Genomic DNA, 26,711 nt, shown 5'->3' with positions numbered 1-26,711 from the left:
GTCTGTTAGCGAGCCCAATTTTATCTGACATTTGTATTGACTTTATTACTGTACTATGCAGTCCTTACCAGCTGTCATTGCTGCAGCGTTCTTTATGGGATGCTTGTGACACTTGGTGTCTTGAGTTTCTCTGTACCACTGTGCGGTATCTTTGGCCTGCATCCTCCACTGACAGTAAGAGGACAAAGCTTGGATTCTCTTGTCCACTACTCTGCACATTGCTAGAGTTTACTTCAAAATGGCATGACCCCCTTTTATCCACACCAAAGTTTTTCTCCTGTGCATAGGCTTTCTCATCAACTGCAATGCTTGGAAAATCCCCCTTCTCGTCATCAGTAAAATAGTTTCTCAGCAGGCACCCTCATGTTCGACCCAGGAATTGTTTTCCCAGCTGTGATCTTGAAGTTCAGCCTGAACTGATTTGAAAGCCCCTGCTCCTCTTCCCCTCTATGGTTATGCTGATCCTTACTGAAAGATGAGTCGATGAGAGATATATGGCAAACCCTAGGTACTGTCTCTACTCAGCGCCACAGTGACATGACACAAATTCTTCTGGTTTTGTTAGGTCGCACCCTACCAGACCGCGCTGCTGTTTGGTTTGCTAAAGACATTGTAGCGACAACTCAAAATTTCTGGCTTTCTATTTACCGGCTTTATTTGCTTTAGGCTACCTAGCTCGAGTTCTTCCCTCCCGTTGCCCAAACCTTGTTTACTGTATTCTTCCACAAACTCACTTTCTATAAACTGGCCTTTAAATGTTATTCGTATCTTGTCACATTTGCAGTCTGAGGTAGAGGTCAAATGTCAGACTGTGTCTTCCAGGGAGCTTGGTGTTGTTTTTTCAATCTCCAACTTCAAAGTGAGAGGATTTATGTGACAATCATACTGGTTAGTTGGAGGTCTGCTTGAGGAAGGCTGTAGAGATGTTTTTTTATTTTTCTAGCACACAACAAAATTTAAATGTCTGTAAATGGACTGTGCTGATGATCAAATGAAAACATTGGATCATGACATTTCCACAGATTATTGTTTGTGTGCTGTACACTTTTATCAGTAAAACTGTATGGAAGTGGAAATGTAATGGTAATTTAAATTGAAGACCTGTTGTCTGTAATGGCGATATGCTACCATACCATGCATACTCCCCTTTACCCCACTCCACTCCAGCCTGCCCCACTCCATGTCACTGCACTCTTCTCTGCGCCACAACACTCTTCTCTGCACCACTCCACTCTTCTCTGCACCACTCCACTCTTCTCTGCACCACTCCACTCTTCTCTGCACCACTCCACTCTATGCTACACCACTCCACTATGCTACACCACTCTGTTCTACTCTATGCCAGTGCACTTTACCCCACACTACTCTACTATGCACCTCTACGATCCTTCGTCCCTGCGCTCTTCGTGACTCCTTTCTATACCACCCTACTATGTAACTTTTCACTCTATGCCAATGCAATCTATACTACTTTACTCAAAACCAATGGTCTCTACGTCAATCTACTCTGAACCGAATCACTATACTCCACTCTATTCTACTGTGCACCACTACGACACTCTACTCGGCATGCCTGCACTCTACACCACTGCACTCTGCCCTGCGCCACTGCAGTCTATACCAATGCACTCCAGGCCACTACTACACACCACTGCACTCTACGACTGTATACTCTGCCATTCTACGCCACTGAACTCTAAGGCAATCCACTCTAAGCCACTCTGCACCAATGCACTCTATGACACACTACTCTATACCACTGCACTCTACGCCCCTTCACTCTACTCTGAAATGGTCTACTCTGCCACTACAATCTACACCACTGTATTGCACTCTGTGCCACTCCACGCCACTGCAGTCTACACCGGTGCGGTCTACACCAGTTTACCCAAAACCAATACGCACTACTCCACTGCATTCTATGCCAATCTACTCGGCACCACTGCATTGTATTGTATGCTCCTGCATCATACTCTCTCTACTCTACAGCACTGTATGCCACTGCGAGCTATAGCAATGCACTCTGACACTATTCTGCCACTCCACTCTCTGCCGCTCTACTTGGCGCCACTGCACTCTACTCTGCACCACTATACTCCACTCTTCTGCACTCTACACCAATGCACTGTATGCCACTCTAATCTACTGTGCATCACTGCACTCTATGCAACTTCACGTCTCTCTACTCAACTCTGCCCAATGCATTGTATCCCACTCTACTATGCACCGCTGCACTCTTCGCTATTGCACTCTAAACCACTGCACACCACTGCACTCTACACCAGTACTCTACTCATCACTACTCTATACCACTCCTCTCTGAACTACTCCACCTAACGCCACTTCACTCTACTCTGAAACAATCTACTTTACACCACTGCACGCTATGCAACTGCACTTTACGCCACTCTACTTCACTAGAATCAGCTCTGCACCATTCAACTCGACGCTACTGTGCTCTACCTACACCACTACTGTATACCATTACACTCAGCTCTGCACCAATCAACAATACTGCACTCTACCTACACCACTGCTGTATGCCACTACACTCTGCCCTGCACCTCTCTACTCTACTCTGAAACAATCTACTATATGCCACTGCACTTTACGCCACTCTACTCTGAAGCACTGCACTCTGCCACTGAATTCTATTCCACTCTACTCTGTGCCACATTACTCTCCTTGTCACCACTCTACGCCATGGTACATCAGTGTACTCCATGTCACTCTAATCTACACTAAGTGACACTGCACTTTTCACCACTCCAACCTAGGCCAATCCATTCTGCACCACTCCACACACTCCATTCTGCAACACTGCACTCTACGCCACTACTTTGTACCACTAGACTCTACTCTACACCATTCTACATCACACTCCTCCACTCTACACCACTTCAGTCTACTCTGACACAATCTACTCTGGTACTGCAGTCTATGCCACTACACTTTACGCTACTCTACTCCATTCTGCACCACCCCAGGCCACTGCAGTCTATGCTGTCACTCTACTCTATACCACTCCTCTCTGCACCACTCCACTCCACTCTACTCTGAAGCAATCTACTCTATGCAACTGCACTCTACACCACTCTACTACACTCTACTACACTCTATGCCACTGTACTCTAAACCACTGCTCTCTATGCCAATCTTCTCACTTTAGTCAAAACCAGTGCAGTCTACGCCACTGCACTTTACTCTACTATATTCTACAACATTCTACTCTATGCCACTGCACACTACATAGAGCTCTCCGTCACTGTATTCTACACCACTCTGTTCTGCTCTGCACCACAGTACTTTGCGTCACTGCTCTCCGCATCACTCTACGACCCTGCACTCTGACACTCTACGCATCATGTCTGCACGCTATTACACTGCACGCCACGCCGCTCTACTCTATGCCACTACTCTCTAGCCTGCACCTCTCCATTTTGTGCCACTTCACTTTACCCCACTCTAGTCCACTCTGCACCACTACACGCCATTGCAATCTACTCTGCACCGCTGTACCTCACTGCATTGTACACCACTTTACTCAAAACCAATACACTCTACCACCACTGCACTCTACACCAATCTTCTCTATTTCACTGTACTTTACGCCACTTCACTGTGGGCCACTCTAAGACACTCCACTCCACAATACTCCACTTTATGATACTCTACTCCATTAAACTCTGCTCCACTGACACTCTACTCCACCCAATGCCACTCCACTCTACAGCACTCCACGACACTACAACGCTCTACCCAACTCCCTCTATGCCATTTTACTCCACTCTATTTTCACACACTACTCCACTCTATGCCACTCCACTCTGAAAGTCTACTTCACTGTATGCCACTCCTCTCTACACCACTCCACGACACACTATGCTACTTCACAACACTCTACTTAACTCTGACCCTGTGCTCAACTCTAGGCCCTTCCACTATGCAACACTCTACTCCCTCCACAACACTCCATGTCACTCTTCTCCACGCCACTCTACGGTATGCCACTCCAAAACACTCCGCTCTAATCCACTTTACGACACCTCATACCACTCTCCTTTACCCTACTAACTTTTAACTAATGCTGAACAGCTGCCTCTCTGGTGTACAACATTGCTAAAGCACATTGGCAAAACCAATAGCTCTTGCATAGGTGAGACCTATTTGCTTTGCCAATGCTTGTTCTTCATGTGTGCGTCCTACAGGGCTGTTTTAGAAGGCTATGTAAGGATGATGTCTTAGTGTATTTTGAAGAACAACTTCTTAAGACTTGGGTCCTAATTTCGAGTTTTGCAGATGGGTACTCCATCACAGTCATGGCGAATATCCAGTTTGCCTTATTACAAGTGCCGTAGGATATAATGCTCTTGTAAGAAGACCGACAGGATATCTGGCATATTTATGATGGCGTAACCCTTCATCCAAAATTCAGGTCAGGCTATTAGCCCTAATGCTTCTTGTCTTTTTTTATTTATCCCTATAGGTCAGCTGTGCATCCAAGACTTTGCCTGACGCCGAACAACACCCATCCAGTCTTGGAGATAGGCTGCCCTTCAGCCCACTTGGGGGCTCCCTGCATCACCTGAGCACAGGCCATGACCAGCCGAGGAGCCACCAGGCCAAATGGTCAGACCCAGACGAGTAAAATCTGTCAGTTCAAGCTGGTGCTGCTCGGGGAGTCTGCAGTGGGCAAGTCTAGCCTGGTGCTGCGCTTCGTGAAGGGGCAGTTTCATGAGTACCAGGAGAGCACCATAGGCGGTAAGTCGGTGGGTGCTGCTGTGGTGTCATTTGTGATGTGTAAGGCTGAGCTAGGGGGTTGATTCCGTGCAGTCTGTATTGTGCCTCATGTGGTCAGCAGCCTCTGGGCTTTGCTAAGCCTTCATGATGGGGTTTCCATATTTTCAAAGGTCATCTTTACATGGGGTCCCAATACTGTTTAAGGGGTAGTCTTCTCCAGTCTGGCAGGCGGGTGACTTAATCCCTAGTTACTCATGTTTTTATATAGCCAATTAGAGTGTTTGGAGAAGGGCCTTTCAGAGCACTCTGTATTGCACAGAGGAACCTTTTCTCTGATCTTATGGTACTGAGCCCAGATTTCTGTAGAGCGCAAACTTTGAATGCATTTTCTAGATTTCCAGTAATACCCTATCTTCAACACTACAGTCCTAGTTCTGTGCCCATGAGAATGAGACTGTTACTTTGGGACTGCTGTGTTTCATTGAAAAGTCCTGAAATTCGATCTAGAGAACACCAAGGCATGTCTGCATTATGAGGTTAGTAATTTGTTGATTTAGAGAGGGCTTCTATCGCTACATGCTGCCTGCTGACTGCCTTGTTGCTTTTTTGCCTAGAGATGGATTGTTTTTGCAGATACACTAACACATTGGTTTGATTCTTTGTATTTTAATTGCCACCATATCAAACAAAATGTTCGAGGCATGTGGGCTGCTGAATTCATATCTTTGCATAGATCGCCGCCTAGTGTTGGGTCTGGATGATTGCACTTTGTTGTCTTGGAAGAGTCTTCGAAGTATCACGAGATGGGCCACTCCTCCCTTGGACCATAGTGCACATGGGCATCCACTCCATCCTTAGATTGTTTTTTTCCGCCATTGGGTTCGGATGTTATTTCCTACACTCCAGCTCGGAATCAAATCTAACTACTCCCTAAGGCCAAAAGGCCTTCGAACTCGACGGTATTGTTTTCGCTCGGTACCCCTCGACTCATCCAGATTTTCATCTTGATCCGATCGTCGACGCAGACAGTTGGGCCTCATCGACGCCACGTGCGACTTCCGTCGATGGAAAGGAGTCCTTTTAAAAGGTGCCCACAATGCCACTCAAAGTTCCCACATACTGACAAACACACAGTATGCAACAAGTGTTTGTCACCTGAACACAAAGAAGAGGATTGCCCGCCGTGGGCCCAATTTCCATCCCAGAAAACTATCCGGAATCGACGGGCTGCCAGGCGAGAGATGCAGAAGTCTGCACCGGAACCGGAGAATATCTTCGAGGACGACCAAGAGCTTCCCGAAGCTGCCGACTCCGATCTCGAGATCGTCACCGTTGAGGACCAATCGGACTCCGATGACCAGATCACACCGGGGCAAAAAACTGTGAGTACCCAGCCCCCCACTCCACTCAGCCCAACAAAGAAGGCTCCGGTCGAAGCATCGCCGAAAGGCCTTAGCCAAGATCGAGACATTCCTTCGGAGATCCCACCTCTCGGCTCAGCTCCGAAGCACAAACAAACGCCTTCAGGTAGCCCAGGCCCAAAGAAAGTCATCGAGCCAAAAAGAGTTCTCCAGCCAAAGGTCATCGAACCAAAAAAACTGGTAGATCCGAAGGGTGCACAACAAAAAGAGGTGGCCCGACCGAAGATCATCGACCCAAAAAGTAAGGTTGTCGATCCAAATGGTGTACAGCCTAAGAAAGCTGTCGACGCCGAAAGACCATCGGCACCGAAACCCTTGGCACCGAAGAGCGTCACGCTGCAAAAACACTCGGCACCAAAAGGCTTAGCACTAAATACAATCGTCGAGCCCAAAAAACCATCGGAACCGAAGACATCGGAACCGAAGAAAATTGTACAACCGAAAAAGGTCGTCGATCCAACTGATACAGACGGACCTAAAAAGGCTGCCGAACACACAAAAAAGACAATCGACCCAAAGAAACACCAGGCTTCGGACAAAAAACGTACCGAACCAAAAGCCCCCGTCGATCCAAAACAAGTTGCCGAGCCTAAAAAGGCCGCCTATCCAAAGAAAGACTCTAAAGACAAGGAACGCGTCAAACCAAGAAAGGTTATCGAACCTAAAGCAGCTGTCGAGCCCAAAGGAGCTCCGACACCAAAAAGCACCGAGCCACAGACTCCAAAAAAGGTTCATAAACCTAAACCCTCGACGCCAAAGCCACGGACTGTCGAGGAACAACTACTCCACCCACATCCAGTGTCCGAGGAGCAAGCTAAATTATTTATCGATACAGATACAGGACACGTCATAGTCTACCACCGGAAGAAGAGGCCTTTACCACAAGACACTCCTTCTCTAGTTCCTCCAAAGAAAAAAGACTTTGGCACATCTCCCTCAAGGCCTTTCACTCCTCCTCCTTTTCTGCCTGATACGCCTTTCGTTCCTTACTCGCCCACACACTGATCACAATGAGGGAGAGGACATGGGGGAAGATCCTCAATACAATTATGATGACACTGGGGATCCTGATCAACAAGATAACACATGGGATGACCAAGATGATGACGAGCAACAGCCCATCCCAGATACTTCCCCATACCCAACAAAACCGTCACCTACAGACGACACAATCAAGTTTAATCAGCTTATAGATAGGGCAGCTAAATATCACAAGGTAGATATGCACACTGACCCTATAGAGGAAGATTTCTTGTTCGACACCTTTCCCACTTCAGTAGCATTTTCCTTCCTCTAAGTATCAAACATGTAGGAAACCTGTAAATAATTCTGTGGCCCTTATGGTCTCCATGGCACATTACAGCTACATAATATTTCAAGTCCGAACACTTTTTCACAGTAGGGGAATGCAACGTGATAATCTATACTTTATCCTTGTGCACTTTGATTTTGGAAGTCTAAGCAACAGGTGATGTATTGGCCAAAGGGCAGGTGTCCGGATATGTGGGAGAATCTTCTCCAGTATTTGAGTGCCATGCCTTTTAAATATATATTTTAAGCATTGGAGCTTAAACTCCACTGCCTCAACTGGAAGGTCTTTCCAAACTACTGCGCCATGTATAAACATAAGCAGGCACATGAATATTTCAAACTGGCGATAGATACGCTCAATGCGGAACAGCTATGGGCCTTACCTATTTCACAGGTGGCTTTTACCAAAGTAATAAATGGGTGCAGCAAAAAATTGCTGTCTTTATGGGATAAAGCAGTACTGGCAAAGAGATCCCATGCATGGATAGTTATTGCTTCGTATGGTATAATAAAACCCCAAAGATATTTAGGAGACTCAAATAGCCAAAGGGCAAAGCTGAAGCTGATGAATCTCTGATTTGGAAATAGCCAGTTTCTTGGAGACGCCCCTACATGGAAATTGACGAGTAGGGAGAGGGTGTGTCGCCCCTTATTACAAGAGGGAAGACATTTGTCATATCATATGTAGCTGCCCTGCACTAATAGAGGAACGTAGGAGGCTGCTACGGTCGGACTTTAATAGTCAAATTATACGAACATGCTGACAAGCAGTCATAGCCAGTTTACAAGGAGAAAGCTTGCAATTTACGGGTAGACTTCTGAAGTATATAGAAATAGTGGAGAATAAATTGCTTAACTGTGGACAATGAGGATGGGTTTATTTATACTTGGTTTTATACATTGATGAAAAGTTTCTTGTAATTATGTGGTTTTAACCTCATCAATGCTACAGCAATTCCCCCTGAGCGCTGTTACTCCAGATTTCCCATTGTTCATGACGAGCTCAGCTCGTCATGAGCACACGAGCAGTGTACTGCATGACGAGCTGAGCTCGTCATGAGCATGGAAGGGGTTAATAAAGTATGAAATGTAAGAAGAATTGTATAATGTTGTTTTAATTGTAAGTTTTTAGTAACTGAACAATAAAATTTTTCATTCATTCATTTCACTGCTGCGCCATGTACCCGAAGGCGATCCCTTAAGCTCCTGGCCGCTTGACGTGTGACACTAAGGTGCTCCAGGTCCCGGTCGAGAGTAAATTCCCGGTCGTAAGGAAGGTCGCGGAGTCCAAGTTCATCGTCACACTCTTAAGTCGTCGAGCTGTTTAGGTAAGTCTCTTCCCACAAAAAAAGGTTGTAACTTTGACTTCACCTCGCCCTTCGGTCGACGAGACGAGGGAGCACCCCTGGAGGCCTTGCTCCATGATTGAGCCAGCTCCTAGGCCGACTCTGCGCCTCCCTGCATTTACGGGAGCCAAAGCGACCCTCACTTAAATCCAAGAGTTTTATGAGTCCATGCGCCTCACATTTGAACAGCCTATTCCTTCTGGTGCACCTTCGGGCCACGCATGTTCGGTAGAGGCCCCTACTAAATCCATGCCAACAGCTCCGGCGCCAATCAATCTCCAAGGATCCACAGATAGATCCAGGTCTGTGCCGGTCATACGATGTTGGCCTTCCTCGGCCCTGATCCAGAGTTAAGCCCCATCCCATTTACATCCCTGACTCTGAGCCAGAGGGGTGTTGTCCGACTCCGGCGCTGACTGGATCCATGCCTTTGAGGCTGGAGCCTGAGTCCTATTCCTTTGTGTTAGGTCTCTGGGAAGAATGAAAGGGGTCGCTGGTCTTTGAGGAATACCAACCTTATGAATACATGGACTGGTGTGAGGACCTGGGTGAAGCCAGCGGACTGGACACTTCTCCAGATACTGGCATGCTTTCTCCCCCTACCATGGCTATGGAGGAAGGAGCTTCATTCGCTATGGTGGTGCAGAGGGCAGCTGAGTTCCTGGTCCTTAGTTTGCCCTTAGTGACAGTCAAGACTAATGTCTTGATGGAAGTGCTTGAACAAAGAGTGTCCCCTTCAGAACCGCATCTCCCATTTAACAAAGCACTTACTAATGTCCTTCTTGGCACTTCGTCCAGGCCCAACAAGGGCTCCTGTGAACAGGACACTTGCCAACTGCCCTGATCTAGGAGGCACCAAATTCCTAGTGGAACACCCTACCCCGAAGAGCTTGGTGGTCCAAGCCTCCCCTTCACATGTAAATCCTGGTGCATTCTCAGCTGCTCCGCCAGATCAGAAATCCAAGAGGTTGTACAGTTTAGGCAAGAAAATGTTTTCTACCTCCAGCCTGGCATTGAGGTCTGTGAAGACCGCATGACTTTTGGGCCGCTATTCTAACACATTCTAACACATTCACAATGGGAGGAATAGGGGGAATGAGGAATCGGACCGCCCCCCACTCAATCAGTTATAAACACTACTAGGCAAGCGCATTGGCTCAGCGAGACCTAAAAAGGACGATTCTCTCAGACCAATATTGGACCTCAGAGAAGTAGACTGTTACATACAGTCAGACCATTTTCACATGGTAACACTCCAGCAAGTACTACCGCTTCTGCAACACGGCGACTTTCTTTCTATAATCGACTTAAAGGACGCCAACTTCCATATTCCAATCCATACCCCTCATCACAAATTTCTCAGGTTTGTGGTAGCAGGTCAACATTATCAGTTCAAGGTACTCCCATTTGGAGTCACCGCTGCCCTCAGAGTCTTCACAAAGTGTCTGGCGGTAGTCGCTGCTCAACTTAGGAGACAACACATCCATGTCTTCCCCTACTTGGACGACTGGCTCATCAAAGCCAGCACATATCCAAAATGTCTCCAGCACACCCACGGAACAATTCAGTTCCTCGACTGAGGTTCACAGTCAATGTGCTAAAATCACATCTACAACCTGCAGATACTCAAAACTATCTAGGAGCCACCTTAAATACGCAAAAGGCTCTGGCTTTTCCCAACGCAGCCAGAATTCACAACATTCAGGCTCTAGTTCTCCAGTTTCAATCCAATCACTCGCTTCCAGCTCTGGTGTATATGTAACTACTGGGAATGATGGCATATTGCATCATGATAGTTCCCCATGCCAGGCTGCACATGCGACCCCTTCAATAATGTCTAGCGAGTCAGTGGAACCAACCACAGGGTCTATTAACCGATCTAGTGTTGGTAAGTGGCCAAACTCACTGCTCTCTTCAGTGGTGGAATACACAAAATGTATCAAAAGGAAAGCCCTTTATAGACCCGGTTCCACTGATAGTACAAACAGCGGACATGTCCTACTGGCTGGGGAGCTCAGCTTTAACTCTACACAGTGCAAGTCCTATTTATTTATTTTATTTATTTTATTCAAAGTTTTATATAGCGCGAACAAGATCCTTACAGATATCAGAGCGCTTCACAGAGACAGGGGCAAGGGCAACAGGAATGAACAATATAATCGGAGCAATATAGTAATCACTAAACATAGAAGCTAACAATAATGTACAGAAACATATCAAAATACAGTCAGGTAAACAAGTAATGTAAATACAACAAAGCGTAGCATATATTGGTCGTTAGAAAGAGAATAGCGTAGTAGTGACCCCCTAGGTAGGAGGATAGCGCCAAAGGGCAAGGTGATCAGTGATACAGCGCGATGCAGAGACTCAGATCCAGTCTCTGTAAGGTTCAGGAGATCTTGGCCAGAAGGATTCTTTTCACCTCTTTCTTGAAGAGTGCAGTGGAGGAGATAAGCCTGGTTTCCGGAGGGAGCGCATTCCAAATCCTGGGTGCCATTCCTGAGAAGGAGCGCTTGTATGTTTTTTCTTTCCGGAATCTACTAGGTTTCAGAAGTAGATTTTTTGTACTACGATTGGACCTCGACCCTCCTGAAATAGACAGCTTTTGCGCGAGGTAGTTGGGTGCTTTGTGGTGCACGGCCGAGTGTGTCATTATTGCAATTTTTAGCTGTATTCTGGCTTCAAAAGGCAGCCATTTTAGAGATTTTAAGTCTGGGGAAATATGCGAATGTTTTCTTGAGCCAGTAATGAGTCTCGCGGCAGCGTTCAGGGAGGCTCTTAGGGGTGCTGTTGTGGATAGCGGGAGTCCGCTGAGGGCCACAATTCCGTAGTCTATGCGAGGGATGACTAAAGCTTGTACAGCAGTTTGGAAGTCTTTGGCAGGGAGGAAGGGTTTGAGTTTCCTCAGTGTGTTGATTTGGAAATTAGCCCCTTTTGTGGCTTTGCTAACGTGTTGTTGCATGTTGAGCTTGGCGTCAACTGTGATGCCTAGGGATTTCGCTGAGTCCACGATAGTAGGTTGGACATTGAGTGCTGTTAGGTTATTGAGCCACGTTTGGGTGGTGGAAGTTTTCGCTGGGGGTGAGATGAGTAGGAACTCAGTTTTCAGCGCATTTAGTTTGAGGTGATTAACGGCCAACCAGGATTGAGTGTTGCTAAGTGTGGAATTCAGTAGTTTGATATCTTCCGGGGATTGTAGCTTTAGGTAAAGTTGTGTGTCATCGGCGTACATATGGAATTGAACATTGGATGCTTGGAGCAAGGTGGCGAGTGGTTCCATGACGAGGTTGAACAGTGTGGGGGAGAGGGAGGATCCTTGTGGGACACCTAGATCTGCAGGCACTGGTTTAGATAGCACATTGTCGATCTTGAACTTCTGCGACCGGTCGTGAAGGAAAGAAGAAAACCATTTGAGAACAGTTCCCGAAAGACCCATTCTAGTGCTTAGCAGCTCCAATAAGTTCTCATGCTTGACCGTGTCAAAAGCTGACGATAGGTCAAGAAGGATGAGGAGGCAGGAATCATTGCGGTCAAGGATTTGGAGGGCGTCATCAATTATGTGTGTCATAGCTGTTTCCGTGCTATGTTTCGCTCGGAAGCCTGATTGGCGAGTGTTGAGGAGGTCAAATTGGTCAATGTGTTTTGTTAATTGGAGTTGGACACATTTCTCCAGCAGTTTGGCCAGGGTGGGGATATTGGTGATAGGCCGGTAGTTGTTCAGGTCAGACGGGTCAGCTGTGGGTTTCTTGAGTATAGGTGTGACTTGCCCCACCTTGAGGGAGTCTGAGATGAGACCTTGTTGAAGGGAGCTGTTGATGATTTTGGTCCAAAGAGGGAGGAGCAAGGGGGCGAAGTCTTTTACTGCATTAGCAGGTAGGGGGTCTGTGAGATGATTTGAGGACTTCAGAGTACAGAGTAGTTTGTGTATAGCTTCTTCCGTGTAGCTGTCGAAGTGCAGCCATGATGCATTGTTTTTAGGTTGAGTGTTAGACATTCTGGTGTGATTGGGGAATCGGCTTAAATCCATGACGAGGTCATTTCTTATGTTGTCGGTCTTTTGCTTAAAGAAAGCAGAGAAGGCTTCACAGTGTGGGGTGTCGCTTGTTGCTTTGTTTGATTGTAAGGGTTGTGACTTTGTTTGAGTCTTGATTAGTTCGAACAGTTTTCTTGGCCTGTTTTTTGCTTGGTCCAGTAGACGGCTAAAGAAGTCCGACTTTGTGCGCTTTATTTTCCTAAAGTAGTAATTTCACTTCTTTTTAAGCGTTTTTAGATGCAGTGATGACGGGTCAGATCTCCAAGTACGCTCTGCCATTCGCATAGTGCGCTTGTCGTCATTGAGTCTGCCATCGTACCAGGGGTTAGAAATTTTGTTGGAGACTCTCTTCAATTGCAGTGGAGCGACTTCATTGACTATTAATTTCATAGAGTCAAGGTAGTGGTCGGTCAGTGATTGGGCATCCGAGACACCTGGAAGGGGAAGGAGGAGACTGCCGAGGTGGGGAGGCAGTGTAGTGGGTTTAAGACTCTTCATGTCCCTTTTCCAGATTTTGGATTTGGTGGGTTGAACCGGGTTAGGTTTAACTTTTTCGTTAATAGAGAAGGTGATAATGTGGTGATCTGACCAATCACAGGGTTGGATCGCCTCCAGTTTGGTGGAGTCCTCCTTGGTGATGATGAGATCGAGTATCGCGCCTTTGTTGTGTGTTGGTCTATCACATATTTGGGTGAGGTCAAGCGCTTTAAGGAAAGTTTTGAGACTGTTCACCTCTGTGTCTTTTTGATCATTCCAGTGGAGGTTAAAGTCACCCAAGTAGATTTGGGTGATCTGCCGACCGGCATTGGAGGTGATCGTGTCCATGAGTTGTTGGGTGAATATGAGGTTGTCGCCAGGCGGGTGATAGATGAGATGTAAAGCACAAACTTGTTTGCCCTCGCTGGTGATATCGAGGCAGAGGAGTTCACAGGAGGTAAGGGAGGGGGAGGCGGCTTTAGTGACGGAGAGGTTGCTCCTAAAAATGCATGCAATTCCCCCACCCGTCTTGACAGGCCTGTCCAGTCTAATGATGTGATAATTGGGGGGGACTAATATGTCCATTATCGGGGTAGAGGCTTCAGTGAGCCACGTTTCAGTCCGAATCGCTAAGTCCAGTTCCATTGCTGAGACCAGATCAGCGATGTCGGAGGAGTGTCTCTGGGCCGATCTGCAGTTGAGTAGGATGCATTTGAGTTTGGGAGTGAGAAGGGTGGTCGAGCCTTCTAGAGAGAGGGGGATTTTTCTGAGGTTGCTAGGGAAGGAACCTCTGTTGCTATGGGTTGGGAGCCTCAGAGGGTTTGAGTGAGTTGTGGGTATGGGGATGTGTGCGTTGGATATGTGTTTTTCAGGACCTGGGCCATAGGAGCGTAGGAGAGAGCATAGGTCGCGGTCAGACAGTGAGTTGAGGACACGGCGGGGGTGGTGGGAGTTATTGCGAACGGGGATAGTCGGCCATCTCGGGGATCGTTTGAGGCGAGGGTATGTAGGGAGGGTGCGTCGTTTGTAGGGTAGTGGGATGGTGGGAGGTAGGCTGGGCTGTGAGGGGAGGAGGTCTTTGATGTCATGGACATCCTTTTTGACTTGTAGGAGATCCTCTTTGACTTGTTGGAGGGTAGATAAGGTCAGGTCAAGAGGAGGATTGGAGATGGCGTTGGTGGTGAGAGCCATTGGTGAATGGTTGAGTAGTGAGCTGGAAAGCGGTCTGGGTATCGAAGGGGGGGATATGCTGGCGTTGTTGAAACGTTCTGCGGTGATGAGTGGGATGGTATTCGAAGTGTGGGCATATTTGTGGACGAGGGGTGTGGGTGGAGTAGGTGGGGAGTGGGAGACATATGTGGTGTCGTCAGTGGGAGACGGTGCAGGTGAGTTAAAGAGAGAGTGAAGGCTGAAGATAGTGGGGGTGGCAGGAAGGAAGTGGGGGCTGAGAGTAGGAGGAGAGAGAGAGGGGGATGTTAAGGTAAGAAAGGCGGTATGTTCTGTGGGACTCGATGCGAGGGTGGGGGTGTCGTGAGTGAGGGTGGGGAGGGAGCTGGGGAGGGAGATGGATCTGCCTTGGGGGGAGGGGGAGGGGGGAAGATAAACCCAGGACGGTGGCGTGTTCAGAAGCGTTCATGGGGGGTGTAGCGTGGGGGGAAGGGGGCGTGGGGGAGTCGAGGATGTGGGTGTATCGAGGAGGTATGGGAGGGGGTGTGCTCACATGGGGATTGAGAATGGGGGGAACAAAGGGTAGGATTTGTCATTGCGCGTGCTGTTCTGGCGCTGATCTAGGTAGGAGGTGTTGTGGGTGGGGGTTGTTATGTCAGGGGAGAGAGGGATGGGGGAGGTATGAGTGGGGGTCGAGGTGGGGGTGATGTTAGAGGGGTGGCTAGTGTATGAAGGGGATAGATTGGTGACTGCGCTTGGGGAGAGTGGGGCGGAAACAGCAGGTGGGCGATTGTTTAGGGTGCTGGGGGAAGAGGTGAGGTGCGTGTAGATCCGGCGCTGAGCTATGTTAGCAGTGTTGTGGGCGGGGGCTGTGTCGTCGGGGGTGATGATAGTGCTGGTGGAGCTCTGGGTGGTTGTCCGCATCTTGGAAAGGTGCTCTTTGAACTTGGGGAACAGGTTGTCTAGTATTTCCAGGTTCTTGTCCGTGGATTGAATTAGGACAATCCCGTTATTGTAGATGGTGATGGTGGTTCTGCCATGGAAGAGTTGGGAGGGTGTGATGGAGAGGGTTATGCCATGAGCTATTTTCCTGGTGGCTGAGACGGTGAGTAGGGTTAGAAATGCTTTTCTCCATTGGGCTATGCGTGAGGTGTGGAAGATGAAATCAGTGTTCAGGGCTCCATTGCCCGGTGAGAAGTAGGAGTCGGCAACGGGAGTTTCAGGGTGCGACCTCAAGAAGCTATGTTTAAAACGTTTAGCTGCTTTTTTGGTGAGAGCGGGAGGGTAATTGATTCTGTATGTGTGCTTACCGATGAGATCCATGTTAGGATGGCTGTAAGGTTGGGTGTGGGAGAAAAGACGACAGTAATCAGTCAACCGTTGGCTACAGGGCACAGGAGTGACGTTAGTGAGTGGTCAAAAGTAGCAAAAAGAATAAAGGTAGCAGTCGAAGCAATCCAGGGTCAAACCGTGCGTAGATGCAGCTTACACAATGTACCATAGATGTGAGGTAGCAGTCAGCTTATATCATGTACAATATTTGAGAGGTAGCAAACCAGTTAGGTGGAGCCAAATTGACACATCATAATGTACGAAATAGCAGCGGTGTAGTACAAGTGTCGAGAGTGGCTGGGTGCAGATTGCATGAGGTAAACGAGATAAATGAGGTAGTAATCAGTGCATCGTAGTGATACAGTGAGATGAAAGTAGTTTACAATAATAACCACATAGTTGAGGTAGATATCATTGAGTGATAGGGATCACAGTGTAAATGAGGTAGTAATCAGTGCATCATAGTGATAAAGTGAAATGAAAGTAGTTTACAATGATAACCAAATAGTTGAGGTAGCTATCCGTGAGTGATAGGGATCACCGTGAGGTAGGTGCAACTTACAACATATACAATATACAAATAGGACTAAACTACTAATGACATTACTAGATCCAATATAGGTGCAGACGAATTACAGCAATGAACATTATGGCACTGGTGGGCAGCCGGTAGAATATGAGGTAGCAGTCAGTGCCCTGTCAGTGAGGGAAAGTGAAAAAGGGTGTAGGTTACATTGGGTGTAGAGTACCAATAGTCATATAATACTTCAGTGAGAGGTAGTCACTAAGCACGTCAGGAACACCAGGTTATATAAAGTGCACAATATCCATCGTAAAATAATACTGCAATAAGAGGCAGACAATTAAGCCCACGTAGATTTAAGTACAGAGCTATGTAGAGACTGTGGTACCGCTAGTAATTGATAGCCAGGAAGACTAGTCCATGAGGACCGCCATAGAGAGAGAGGGTAGTAGTCTAGCTATGGCCGCCACGTGGGGAGGGCCGGGGCTCCAGTGAACAGTGACTAGTCCAAGATGGCCACCCGATAGAGAGACTGGACAAAGATGGCCGCCACATAGGGGTGAGGGAGACAGTAGTCCTCTCTTTGTTGTAGTTGCTCTGTGGACAGTTTCAATTTCAAAGTAGCCAGATTCTACCTTGCTGTGAGGGCGTCTTATCTTGCAGGAGCCTCGTGAGCATCTGGAGGCACAGGAGGTGATTTATTGCCTTAGATTTTATGGTTTCTTTAGTCCCCCGCCATTTTGAACAAAGGAAAGGGGTATAGGCGAGTTCACACAGAGTAAATACCTTTTTATTTTTATTCTTACTCACGGTGAATAGTTGAGGTTAGCTCTCGCTGTCTGCTGCGAGAGAATGAGTGAGTGAGTCCCCTCTGTGTCTGCAACGGGACAGGGAGTGAGGGATGCGGGTGGGGCGTCCAGCGCAGCCCAGGTCTGTAGGGCTCCCGATGCATCAACCAGCGTCCCCAAGCCCCTCTCAGCCCTACAGACCGCTGGTCATCCTCTGCTGCGGTGCGGGCGGGAGGGGGAGATCCGTTGTGTTGATTTCGTCCCGCGCTGGTCCAGTGCAGCAATCAGCGCCTCTGCTGCCGACGAGTGGGAGAGGGGTCCTGTGTTCGTCCCGCTTTGGTCCTGGTGCCGACTGTCCGCTGGGGTGCTTCTGATGCGGAGCTGCAACCAGCGTCCCCAAGCCCCTCTCTGCCTTACAGACCGCTGGTCTTCCTCTGCTGCGGTGCGGGCGGGAGGGGTGAGGGCGTTTTCCTTTGTGATGGTTTCGTCCCACACTGGTCTCGGTGCAGCAATCAGCGCCTCTGCTGCCGACGAGTGGAAGAGGGGTCCGGTGTTTGTCCCGCTTTGGTCCTGGTGCCGGCTGTCCGCTGGGGCGCTTCTGCTGCGGAGCTCACCGGAGGGGGGGGGGGGGTCCGCTGGGGTCTGCTGTCGTGACTCGTCTCACGCTGGTCCCAGTGCAGCGTCCTCTGCTGCCGTCGTGAAGGGTCGGTGCCTCCCAGAGTGTCCACCAGTATTTACTTCTCTTCGGGGTGGGGGAGGGGTCCGGTGTTCGTTCCGCTTTCTATGCTCCGGTGCAGGCTGTTGGGGTCACGGGGTAGCAGCTACAACGTCCCGAGCCACTCTCAGCCCTCCGACGCCGCTTGGGCTTCTCTGCTGCGATGCGTACCGGTCACAACGATGGTCCACGTCCCGAGCCTCTCTCCGGCGCTGCTGGGACTCCTCTGTGGTGCTGGCCGGTCATCCTGTTACTTTTAGAGGTTAATCCAGTTACTCTTAATCCTGTTACTCTTGGTGCAGAGGTGCTAGCAGGGATATATCCGGTTAACGGACCCCAAGCACGGGGAGCTCCTTCTGGCAGCTCCTCCTAGGCGGCCATCTTGACTTCTGAACCAACAGCAAAGGTTGCTCCACATCAACCATTTAGAGCTGCTTGCGTTCTTCCTAGCTCTCAAGGAATTTCAAACACACCTAGTTGGCAAAGCTGTCTTAGTCCGTACTGACAACATGACAGCCATATACTACATACAAAAACAGGGGGGGGGGCACACTCTCCAACTTTTCCACTTAGCCCAGGACATTTGGAAGTGGGCCATTCACCACAAAATCTATCTCCTAGCGGAACATGTCCCAGGAGTGAACAGCCAGATTGCAGACCTCCTCAACAGGCAGAGGCAGCAAATACATGAGTGGGAACTTCACCCTCAGGTTCTCCTCCCATACTGTCAAAGTTGGGAACTCCCTCAGATAGATCTGTTCGCCACCCACCAAAATGCAAAATGCCAAAGCTTTGCCTCCAGGTACCCACACCAGCTATCCAAGGGCAATGCATTATGGATGAACTGGTCCGGGATATTTGCCTATGCTTTTCCGCCTCTCCCATTCATTCCGGCAAGGGTTCGGAAGCTCGGGCAAACATCCCTCACATTGATCCTAGTAGCTCCCACATGGGCCCATCAACCATGGGTCACAACCCTGTTGGAACTGTCTCTGGTACCGCATCAAAAGCTACATCTAACTCCCAGTCTCCTTATACAGAGCCATGGAGAAATCAGACACCTAGATCCCTAACAACGGAACCTCTCGATGTGGCTCCTGAAGTCATAGTTTGGCTATCTAAACCTTCCACCAGACTGTATGAACATCATCAGGGAGGCCAGAAGGCCTACCACAAGAGCCTGTTAAGCAGAAAAATTGAAGTGTTTTGTTATTTATTACAATAACAATCACATCAACCCTCTTGATGCTTCCATACAAAACATTATCTGTTATCTGTTACACTTGCAGCAGTCAGGATTGGCTTACACCTCCATTCGGCTACATCTTGCCACAAAAGCTGCGTACCTACAAAATAGGCAACATCTATCGCTTTCAAGAGGGCCGGTAATTAAAGCTTTCATGGAAGGATTTAAAAGAGTTATACCTTTAAGACTCCCACCTGCCCCAGTATGGAATCTTAACATAGTCCTCACAAGATTAATGGGATCACCCTTTGAACCCATGCATAAGTGTGAGCCACTGTTTCTCTCTTGGAAAACCGCTTTCCTCATTGCAATCACTTCACTAAGGAGAGTGGGTGAACAGTAGGCACTAACCATAGAAGAACCATTTTCCAACTGCATAGAGATAAAGTGGTTCTACGTACAAACCCTACATTTCTACCTAAGGTAGTCTTTGCATTTCACATAAATCAGTTGGTAGAATTACTCATATTCTTCCCTCAACCTGATTATGTTGCAGAGCGAGCTCTACACACCTTAGATGTCAGAAGAGCACTGTTAACATAGTCCTCACAAGATAAATGGGATCACCCTTTGAACCCATGCATAGGTGTGAGCCACTGTTCCTCTCTTGGAAAACCGCTTTCCTCATTGCAATCACTTCACTAAGGAGAGTGGGTGAACGACAGGCACTAACCATAGAAGAACCATTTTCCAACTACATAGAGGTAAAGTGGTTCTACGTACAAACCCTAAATTTCTACCTAAGGCAGTCTTTGCATTTCACATAAATCAGTTGGTAGAATTACCCATATTCTTCCTTCAAACTGATTCTGTTGCAGAGCGAGCTCTACACACCTTCTATGTCAGAAGAGCACTGTTATACTACATCGAAAGAACACAATAATTTTGAAAGACCAAACTACTTTTTGTTGCTTTTGCAGCACCACACAAGGGCAATCCTATCTACGAATCCGGTATTGCAAGGTGGATTGTTAAATGTATTCAAACCTGTTATGCAAAAGTGAAGAGACCTTTAACTCTACCCTTCTAGAGAGCATACCACTTGCAAAATAGGGGCTATTATGGCCTTCTTAGGAAACATTCCCATAGTGGACATTTGCAAAGCTGCAACATGGTCTACACCGCACACATTCACAAAACACTATTGTGTAGATGTGTTGGCGAGACAACAAGCTAATGTGGGCCGAGCAGTACTTAAGACACTATTCAGACTACTTCAACAGCTACAGGTTAGCCACCGCTTGAGAGATTACTGCTATATAGTCTATGCAAAGCATGTGAGCCACAGCTCACATGCCTCGAACGGATAACGTTACTTACCCAGTAAATGTCTGTTCTTGCATTGTACAGCTGTAGATTCACATGCGCCCACTCGTTTCCCTGGGTACCTGTAACTGCTGCAGCACTCTCTTTAGTATACATACATAAGCATGGACATCTCTATTGTACTCTTTCTAACTCCATTCTCGCCCTCTGTGGGAAAACAATTTAACAATGGAGTTGATGCCCATGCGCACTATCACCGAAAGGAGGAGTCACCTACCTTCACTTTCTGAATGAACATAACACCTGTCCCTTTCACGGTTAAGTTCACTCGCCAGAATGGATGAGTAGTTCCTATAAATTGCGTGACCTGATAAAATCTGACTCGAGTGGACGAGTAGATATTTCGGGGCCTGTTCAGGGAGATTTTTCTGTTTATTGAGACTTATTTTTTCCAAAACCTCACATGTTTGGACTTCATTGGATATCTTTCAAGTCTTTTCAGCTAATCCAAATGTGTTTTCCCAAAATTTGTGTGGTTAAGGTTTTCTCACTATGCCTTCACTGTTTGTGAAGTGCCCTTCCTGTGGGAGGAAGAAGGCTGCTTCATCCTGACTTTGACTGTAAAGTATGTCTCTCATCTACACATTCAGTAAAATCTGCTAGGAGATGCAAAGAAATTAGGCAACATAAGCACTACTTCAGACACTCCCAAAGTTCACTGGATTCCAAGGCACTATTGGGGTAAGGTTTTAGACAGACCTGTTTGCTGTCGAAGTGCAGTTCAGTGGCGGGTTTGATGGCGAAGAGTCTCTGGTTGACACCAGCACCAATGACTAAGAGGACATCGCCAGCGAGATTATCATTGGAGATGGACAGATCACCTTCGCACCATTCTTTTAATGCACCTTTTTCTAGCTGTACGGCAGGACGCCTGTCATTTTCTGCGCTGGTTTCACTTCTGCATGAGAAAATGCCAAGAATGATAATTCCGAGGAATATGAGCTGTGCATAGATCGCCACCTAGTGTTGGGCCCGGATGTTTGCAATTTGTTGTTGTCCTGAAAAGTTATTTGGAAGTCACGAGATAGGTGACTCCTCCTTTGGACCACATTGCGCATGGGCATCGGCTCCATCCTCAGATAGTTTTTTCCGCCATCGGGCGCGGATGTGTTTCCTGCGCTCTGGTTTGGAACCGAATTTCCTTTGACGCGCAATCCTCACCCGGTTCGACGGTATTGTCTCGATCGCGATCCACATAGACAAGATTCTTCAACAACTTTAAAGTCTTCGATTCCAGTCGTCGACGAAGGCCTTCGGGCCTACCTAGGCCTCATCTTCTGGCTCATGGAAAGGACGCCATTCAAGAAGTGTCCTCAATGTGGGTTGAAGTTTTCCCACACCAATCTACATGAGGTGCGCAAACTTTGCCTCTCACCGGAGCACGAGGCCAAAGACTGTTCCGCTTGTGCCTCTTTCCGCTCCGAGAAGACGATTCGGGACCGACGAGCTCGAAGAACAATGGCTCGCTCGTCAGCTTCGATCCCAGACGACATCGTTGGAGAGGGTGTTCACGTGCCAGATTACCAGCACGCCGAAGAAAGCTCCAGCTCTTCTGATGCCGAAGACTCAGACATCGAGGACATCACTCCAGCTCAACGGGTCGAAAGTAAAACCGTCGACCCCAACCCTTCCTCGACACCCTCAAAAAAGGCTTCCGTCACACCCTCACCTTCGGGCCCGGGTGCACACCGAGAGACTGCTTCCCACGACGCACCTTCGGGCCCGGCAAAGAAGCCTACTAAGGCTTCAGGCGGCTCGAGCCATTCTTTTCCCGGTGCCGATCCGATACTGACACCAAAGAAAAAGCCATCTTCCTCAACCACGCCGACCGTTGCTCCGACACCGAAGCACTCGGCACCGAAGACTGGCAGCGGCTCATCCATGCCGAAACCTCACTTGGAGCCGAGTGAAAAACCACCAAAGGCCCCAACTCACGCTTCGGAGCCAAAGAAACACCCGGAACCGATAAAACATGTTCCGGTAAAGGACATTTCAAAAGGTCAAACTTCTAAACCAAAAGACCCTAGACCATCTCAGACTCTGTGCCGAAAACTTCGACGCCAAAGGATCTGCCCTATACAGTAGAACTTTTTACACCAGATCCTCACAAAAAAACTCTTGTTAAAGACCCTAAGACTGGCCAACTAGCTCTTAGTTCCAAGAAGAGACCACTAGAAGTGCCAGCACGTCCTCCTACTCCAAAGAAGAGAGACATTGCAACCTCTCCATTAAGGGTCCCTTCTCCACCACCTCCCCATACTGTTCCTCCTCCTACACCTCCTCCACCACATCATTCTTCTACACCATTCACTAATCCAGATGATGATGTTGATAAAGACTCTGATGACACAGGTGGGGGTGCACATGGCCCAGCAGGGACCAATAGTCCCCCTCAGTCACCTAATCCTTGGGATGATTATAACACCCCTGATGTGCCTTACGTCCCACAAGATGATGTATACCCTTCCAGGCCTTCCCCACTAGAGGACACTATAGGTTTTAAACTACTAGTCCAAAGAGCTGCCCAGTACCATGGGGTTGACATGCACACTGATGCTGCAGCAATTCCTTCCTGCCTGGATCAACATCACATCAGGCAGGTGGGTGCGACAAATTATTGTCAGGTTACTGTCTAGAACTAACATCTACCCCCCAAACATACCACGCAAACAGCGTCCAATGTCACAAGAACATCTGTCACTGTTAAAGCAAGAAGTAATGTCTCTGCTAGAAAAAAGTGCAATAGAACCAGTTCCTCTGCACCAACAAAACAAGGGGGTCTACTCCCTATATTTTCTTATTTCTTATCCATATACGTTTTTTCATCACAATAGGATAGGTTTGAGAATACACCCCCATTTTGTTCCTAAGGGCTCGCTGATTGTCCACATCAATCACTAGATCTCTTCTACTATGTTTCAGCAGTCCCTCCACCCTGGTGCAAAAAATGCTACACTCACTAGATGTTAGTGTTAAAATATTATTTAGACCGAACCAAAGACATTTGCAAACCTACCCATTTATTTTCAAATTCTGGACACCTCTGTACCAGTAATAGTGTCCACTAGGTAAACATAGTGTCCTGCATAGCACGTTATGACCGACAAGCTAATAAACATTTCCATCGTAGACCAATAACACATTCCACAAGAGAGAAAACGGCTCCAGCTACTTTGGTGAGGAATGCTCCTCTCTATTAAGTTTATAAAGGTGCTACTTGGAGATCCGTCCACACATTTGCCAAACATTGTTTCAGTGAGGACACTAAAGCAGATTCAGCAGTTGGTCAGGCAGTTTTAAAGAATCTCTTTGGTTAAGATTAGAGATAGTTCAGTCTGTTTTATGTCTTGTAGATTTATGGGAAAATACTTTTATTTACTCTGAGATATATTATTGCTATCCTATTCTGCATTTATGACTGAGTGAGGATCCTACAGTGCAGAAGATGTTATTTGTAATTCCAGTTCTGCATCATAGGAATCCTTACTTAAGTCTTAATAGCCAAGCCTCCTCCCCGAATACCATTGTTTTCATTGTTATGAACTTTGAAGTTCTTTTTTGTCGTTCAAAAAGAACAGAGCTCTGTAGGCAAACTGCCAGTGGAATGCATGCTGGGAGGGGGGTGCTGGTAGCCTTTGAAGGAGCAGTGTCCTACACTTAACCTAGTACACTTTAGTTTAGCAGGCATTCTTTATCCTCTACTGAAATAGAGAGTTGCACACGTTGCTATCCTGGGAAGCTAACTGTAGTGTAGCCTTTTTTGCTTTTCCCTAAGTCGGCTATTCCAGTGGGAAAAGCTCAGCAGAAGCCTTCCTGCTTAACTCTGTGGAAGTAACATATAAACAAGCATTTGCAATGCAATAGGTCTCGCATTTACGCGAGTTTAAGCTATTGGCATTGCAAATGACAATGCGTTTTAATGATGTTTCAAAAACCAAAACATAAATAAAAGGCATTGTCATTTACAAAGCCAATAGTTCAAACTTGCATAAATGCCAGACCTGTTGCATTGCAAATACTTGTTTAGAAAGTTATGGAGTGGCAGGAAACATTGCCTTTGAATGGTAATGAAAAATGAATAAAGCTTCATTTTATATGTAACTTACTCCCACACCTACACATTTGTGTGACCCGGTCTGGCACTTGTGAATCAAGAAATATTGTTACTTTACATATTTTGGAGGTGTAAGTCTATTCAATGGAGATTTAAGACGTTTTATTGGAATTGGGCCCTGTGGCCATATTTTGTATCAATTATCCTGTTCAATGCACGTTCATCCAAGCAGGAAAAAACGACCACCAAAGGAGGGTTGTTCTTTTATTAGTTATTTATTCATTTATTCATGGCTGTTGTCGTGCCACCGAAGCCTTACATCCCCAGCAACAAAACTAATGAACGGATGGGGGAGGAGTTTGAACTTTAATCCTACCCTGAGCAGGTGCTCTGTACCCCGGTGGGTAGAGTTTCCCATCGGTGGAAAATCTGTTGGCAGAGCGCAACACTTTTCACAATGCTCAGCTCATACAAGTGCCTAGAGGTTTGCAGCGCTAATGACACAGTACCTCTCAACATCGTCCATTGAACACAAGCTCCTAGAGGCCGTTCGGGTTGCAGTATCAATAACTCAGAGATTCACACAGCACCCAGCTCAAACAAGCGCCTAGAGGTCATTCAGCTTGCATTGCTGATAACGCTGCATATGGAATGGCCTCTAGGCGCTCATTTGAACAAGGTTCTGGTGAGACGTGCTGATTTATTAGCAGTGCAGTCTCATGGTAATTTGGGCACTTGTAAGATGATTGTGTGATGCTGAGATGTAATTATTAGCACTGCATACTGAAGGGCCTCTAGGTGCCTGTATGAACAGGGTGCTGGTGAGAAGTAGTGCTTTATTAGCAGTGCAGTATCAATGCACCGTAGACACTTGTATGGTAAGCGTATGATGTTGAGAAGTACCGAATTATTAGCACTGCATATCGAAAGGCCTCTTGGCGCTTCAGTGAAATGCGTGCAACGAGTGGCACCGATTAATTAACCCTGAAACTGAATCTCCTCTGCGGCCAGGGGTGAATTATGTGCTAGTGATAGGGAGAGAATTTTAATTTTTTACGGAGTTTCATATACTTCGAACTAGACCCGAAGCACCAGTGACACATTAATTTTTTATTGGGCACGGGGATTTGCCCAGAATCACAGCATGTTGAGTATCCTTGCAGCGACTCGAACCCGGTTCCACAGATTTCCCTAGCAGTCAGGCCACATCCTCTCCCCTACGGGAGAGAGGTACTGAATGACAGGCAAGCTAAAAGGCCTCTCGGAGCCTGTAAGAAATCGGTAGTGGTGAGAGGTGCGCAGCTATTAGCAGTGCAAACAGAATACCTCTAGACGCTTGCTTGAGCTGGGTGCTGTGAGATCTAGCAGATTGGTACCCAAATAATTTTAAGATGCTTCCTCTACCACACAAGGATGATAGGCTGGGGGAACACAACAGTAGCCACACCTGTGACCACGGGGTCAAACTTATGTCCCTGCACTGGGGCAGAAGTCCGGTCATCTGTCAGATCCAATGGAACGCCCCTGTGGAGCAGAGGTCTTTACTCTGTGTGGGTTGGAGGGGTGTCCAAGGGGTGTGAGGCTGTGACTAAGAGGAGGAAGGGGCGGGAGTGTGGTAGGGTTAGCGGAAGTCTAATGGCAAGGGCTTTCGCAGTCACTTAACACCTCTCTCCAACAAGAACTTTAAAGCGAAAATTACGTTTCTAAATCCGTTTCTGTGTACGCTGTGATTTCTACATAGTATGCTGATTTAATATTGTTTCCGGTACTGTTCACATATTTTGAAAGATGGTTTTGAAGGGTCAGGCAGCAGGTAGAGACCTTCCTGTGCACCGTCCCTCTTGGGCTGTTCGTGCGCTGGTGGAGGGCAGGGGGCGCAGTGTGACCGTGCTAAGCGAGCCCCTGGAGCTCGAACGACTAGAACCATTTCTGAAACAAGCAAAAGCGCAGCGCCTCATGTGTAACCTGACACACATGGAGCCCTGCGTGCACTGCTCGCACCCGCAAGGCAAAGGCTGTGGGAGTGAACATTTGGCAAAAGGGTGGGACATGCGCCCACCTTTAGCCATTTGCAGGCTACAAAAACAAAGTGACACAGGCAACAGCCAACAAAATGCGTGGGGGGGAGTCAGAACCACACTGTTTAGAGTGAAACTGATTCCAAGAAGCCTCGCAGAGTAGCGCATGCGCGTTGGCTTAGGCTCGACCTACTGACTTACTTTGAAACGTCTA

The 26,711-nt window shown here is 47.5% G+C and overlaps 1 protein-coding gene across 1 annotated transcript in view; it reads left to right on the top strand.

Moving 5' to 3' along the window:
• RAB5B (RAB5B, member RAS oncogene family) overlaps window positions 1–26,711 on the top strand; it is a 160,763-nt gene that overhangs the window by 76,813 nt on the left and 57,239 nt on the right. Inside the window, exon 2 of the mRNA XM_078686342.1 lies at window positions 4,487–4,761. Within this exon, the coding sequence (XP_078542468.1) occupies window positions 4,599–4,761 (163 nt within the window). The 5' untranslated portion in view covers window positions 4,487–4,598. The remainder of the gene's footprint in view (window positions 1–4,486; window positions 4,762–26,711) is intronic.

This window comes from Lissotriton helveticus, chromosome 1_1 (genome assembly GCF_964261635.1).
Source record: "Lissotriton helveticus chromosome 1_1, aLisHel1.1, whole genome shotgun sequence".
NCBI classification, from domain to species: domain Eukaryota; kingdom Metazoa; phylum Chordata; class Amphibia; order Caudata; family Salamandridae; genus Lissotriton; species Lissotriton helveticus.
This window is presented reverse-complemented; position numbering and strand designations above follow the sequence as displayed.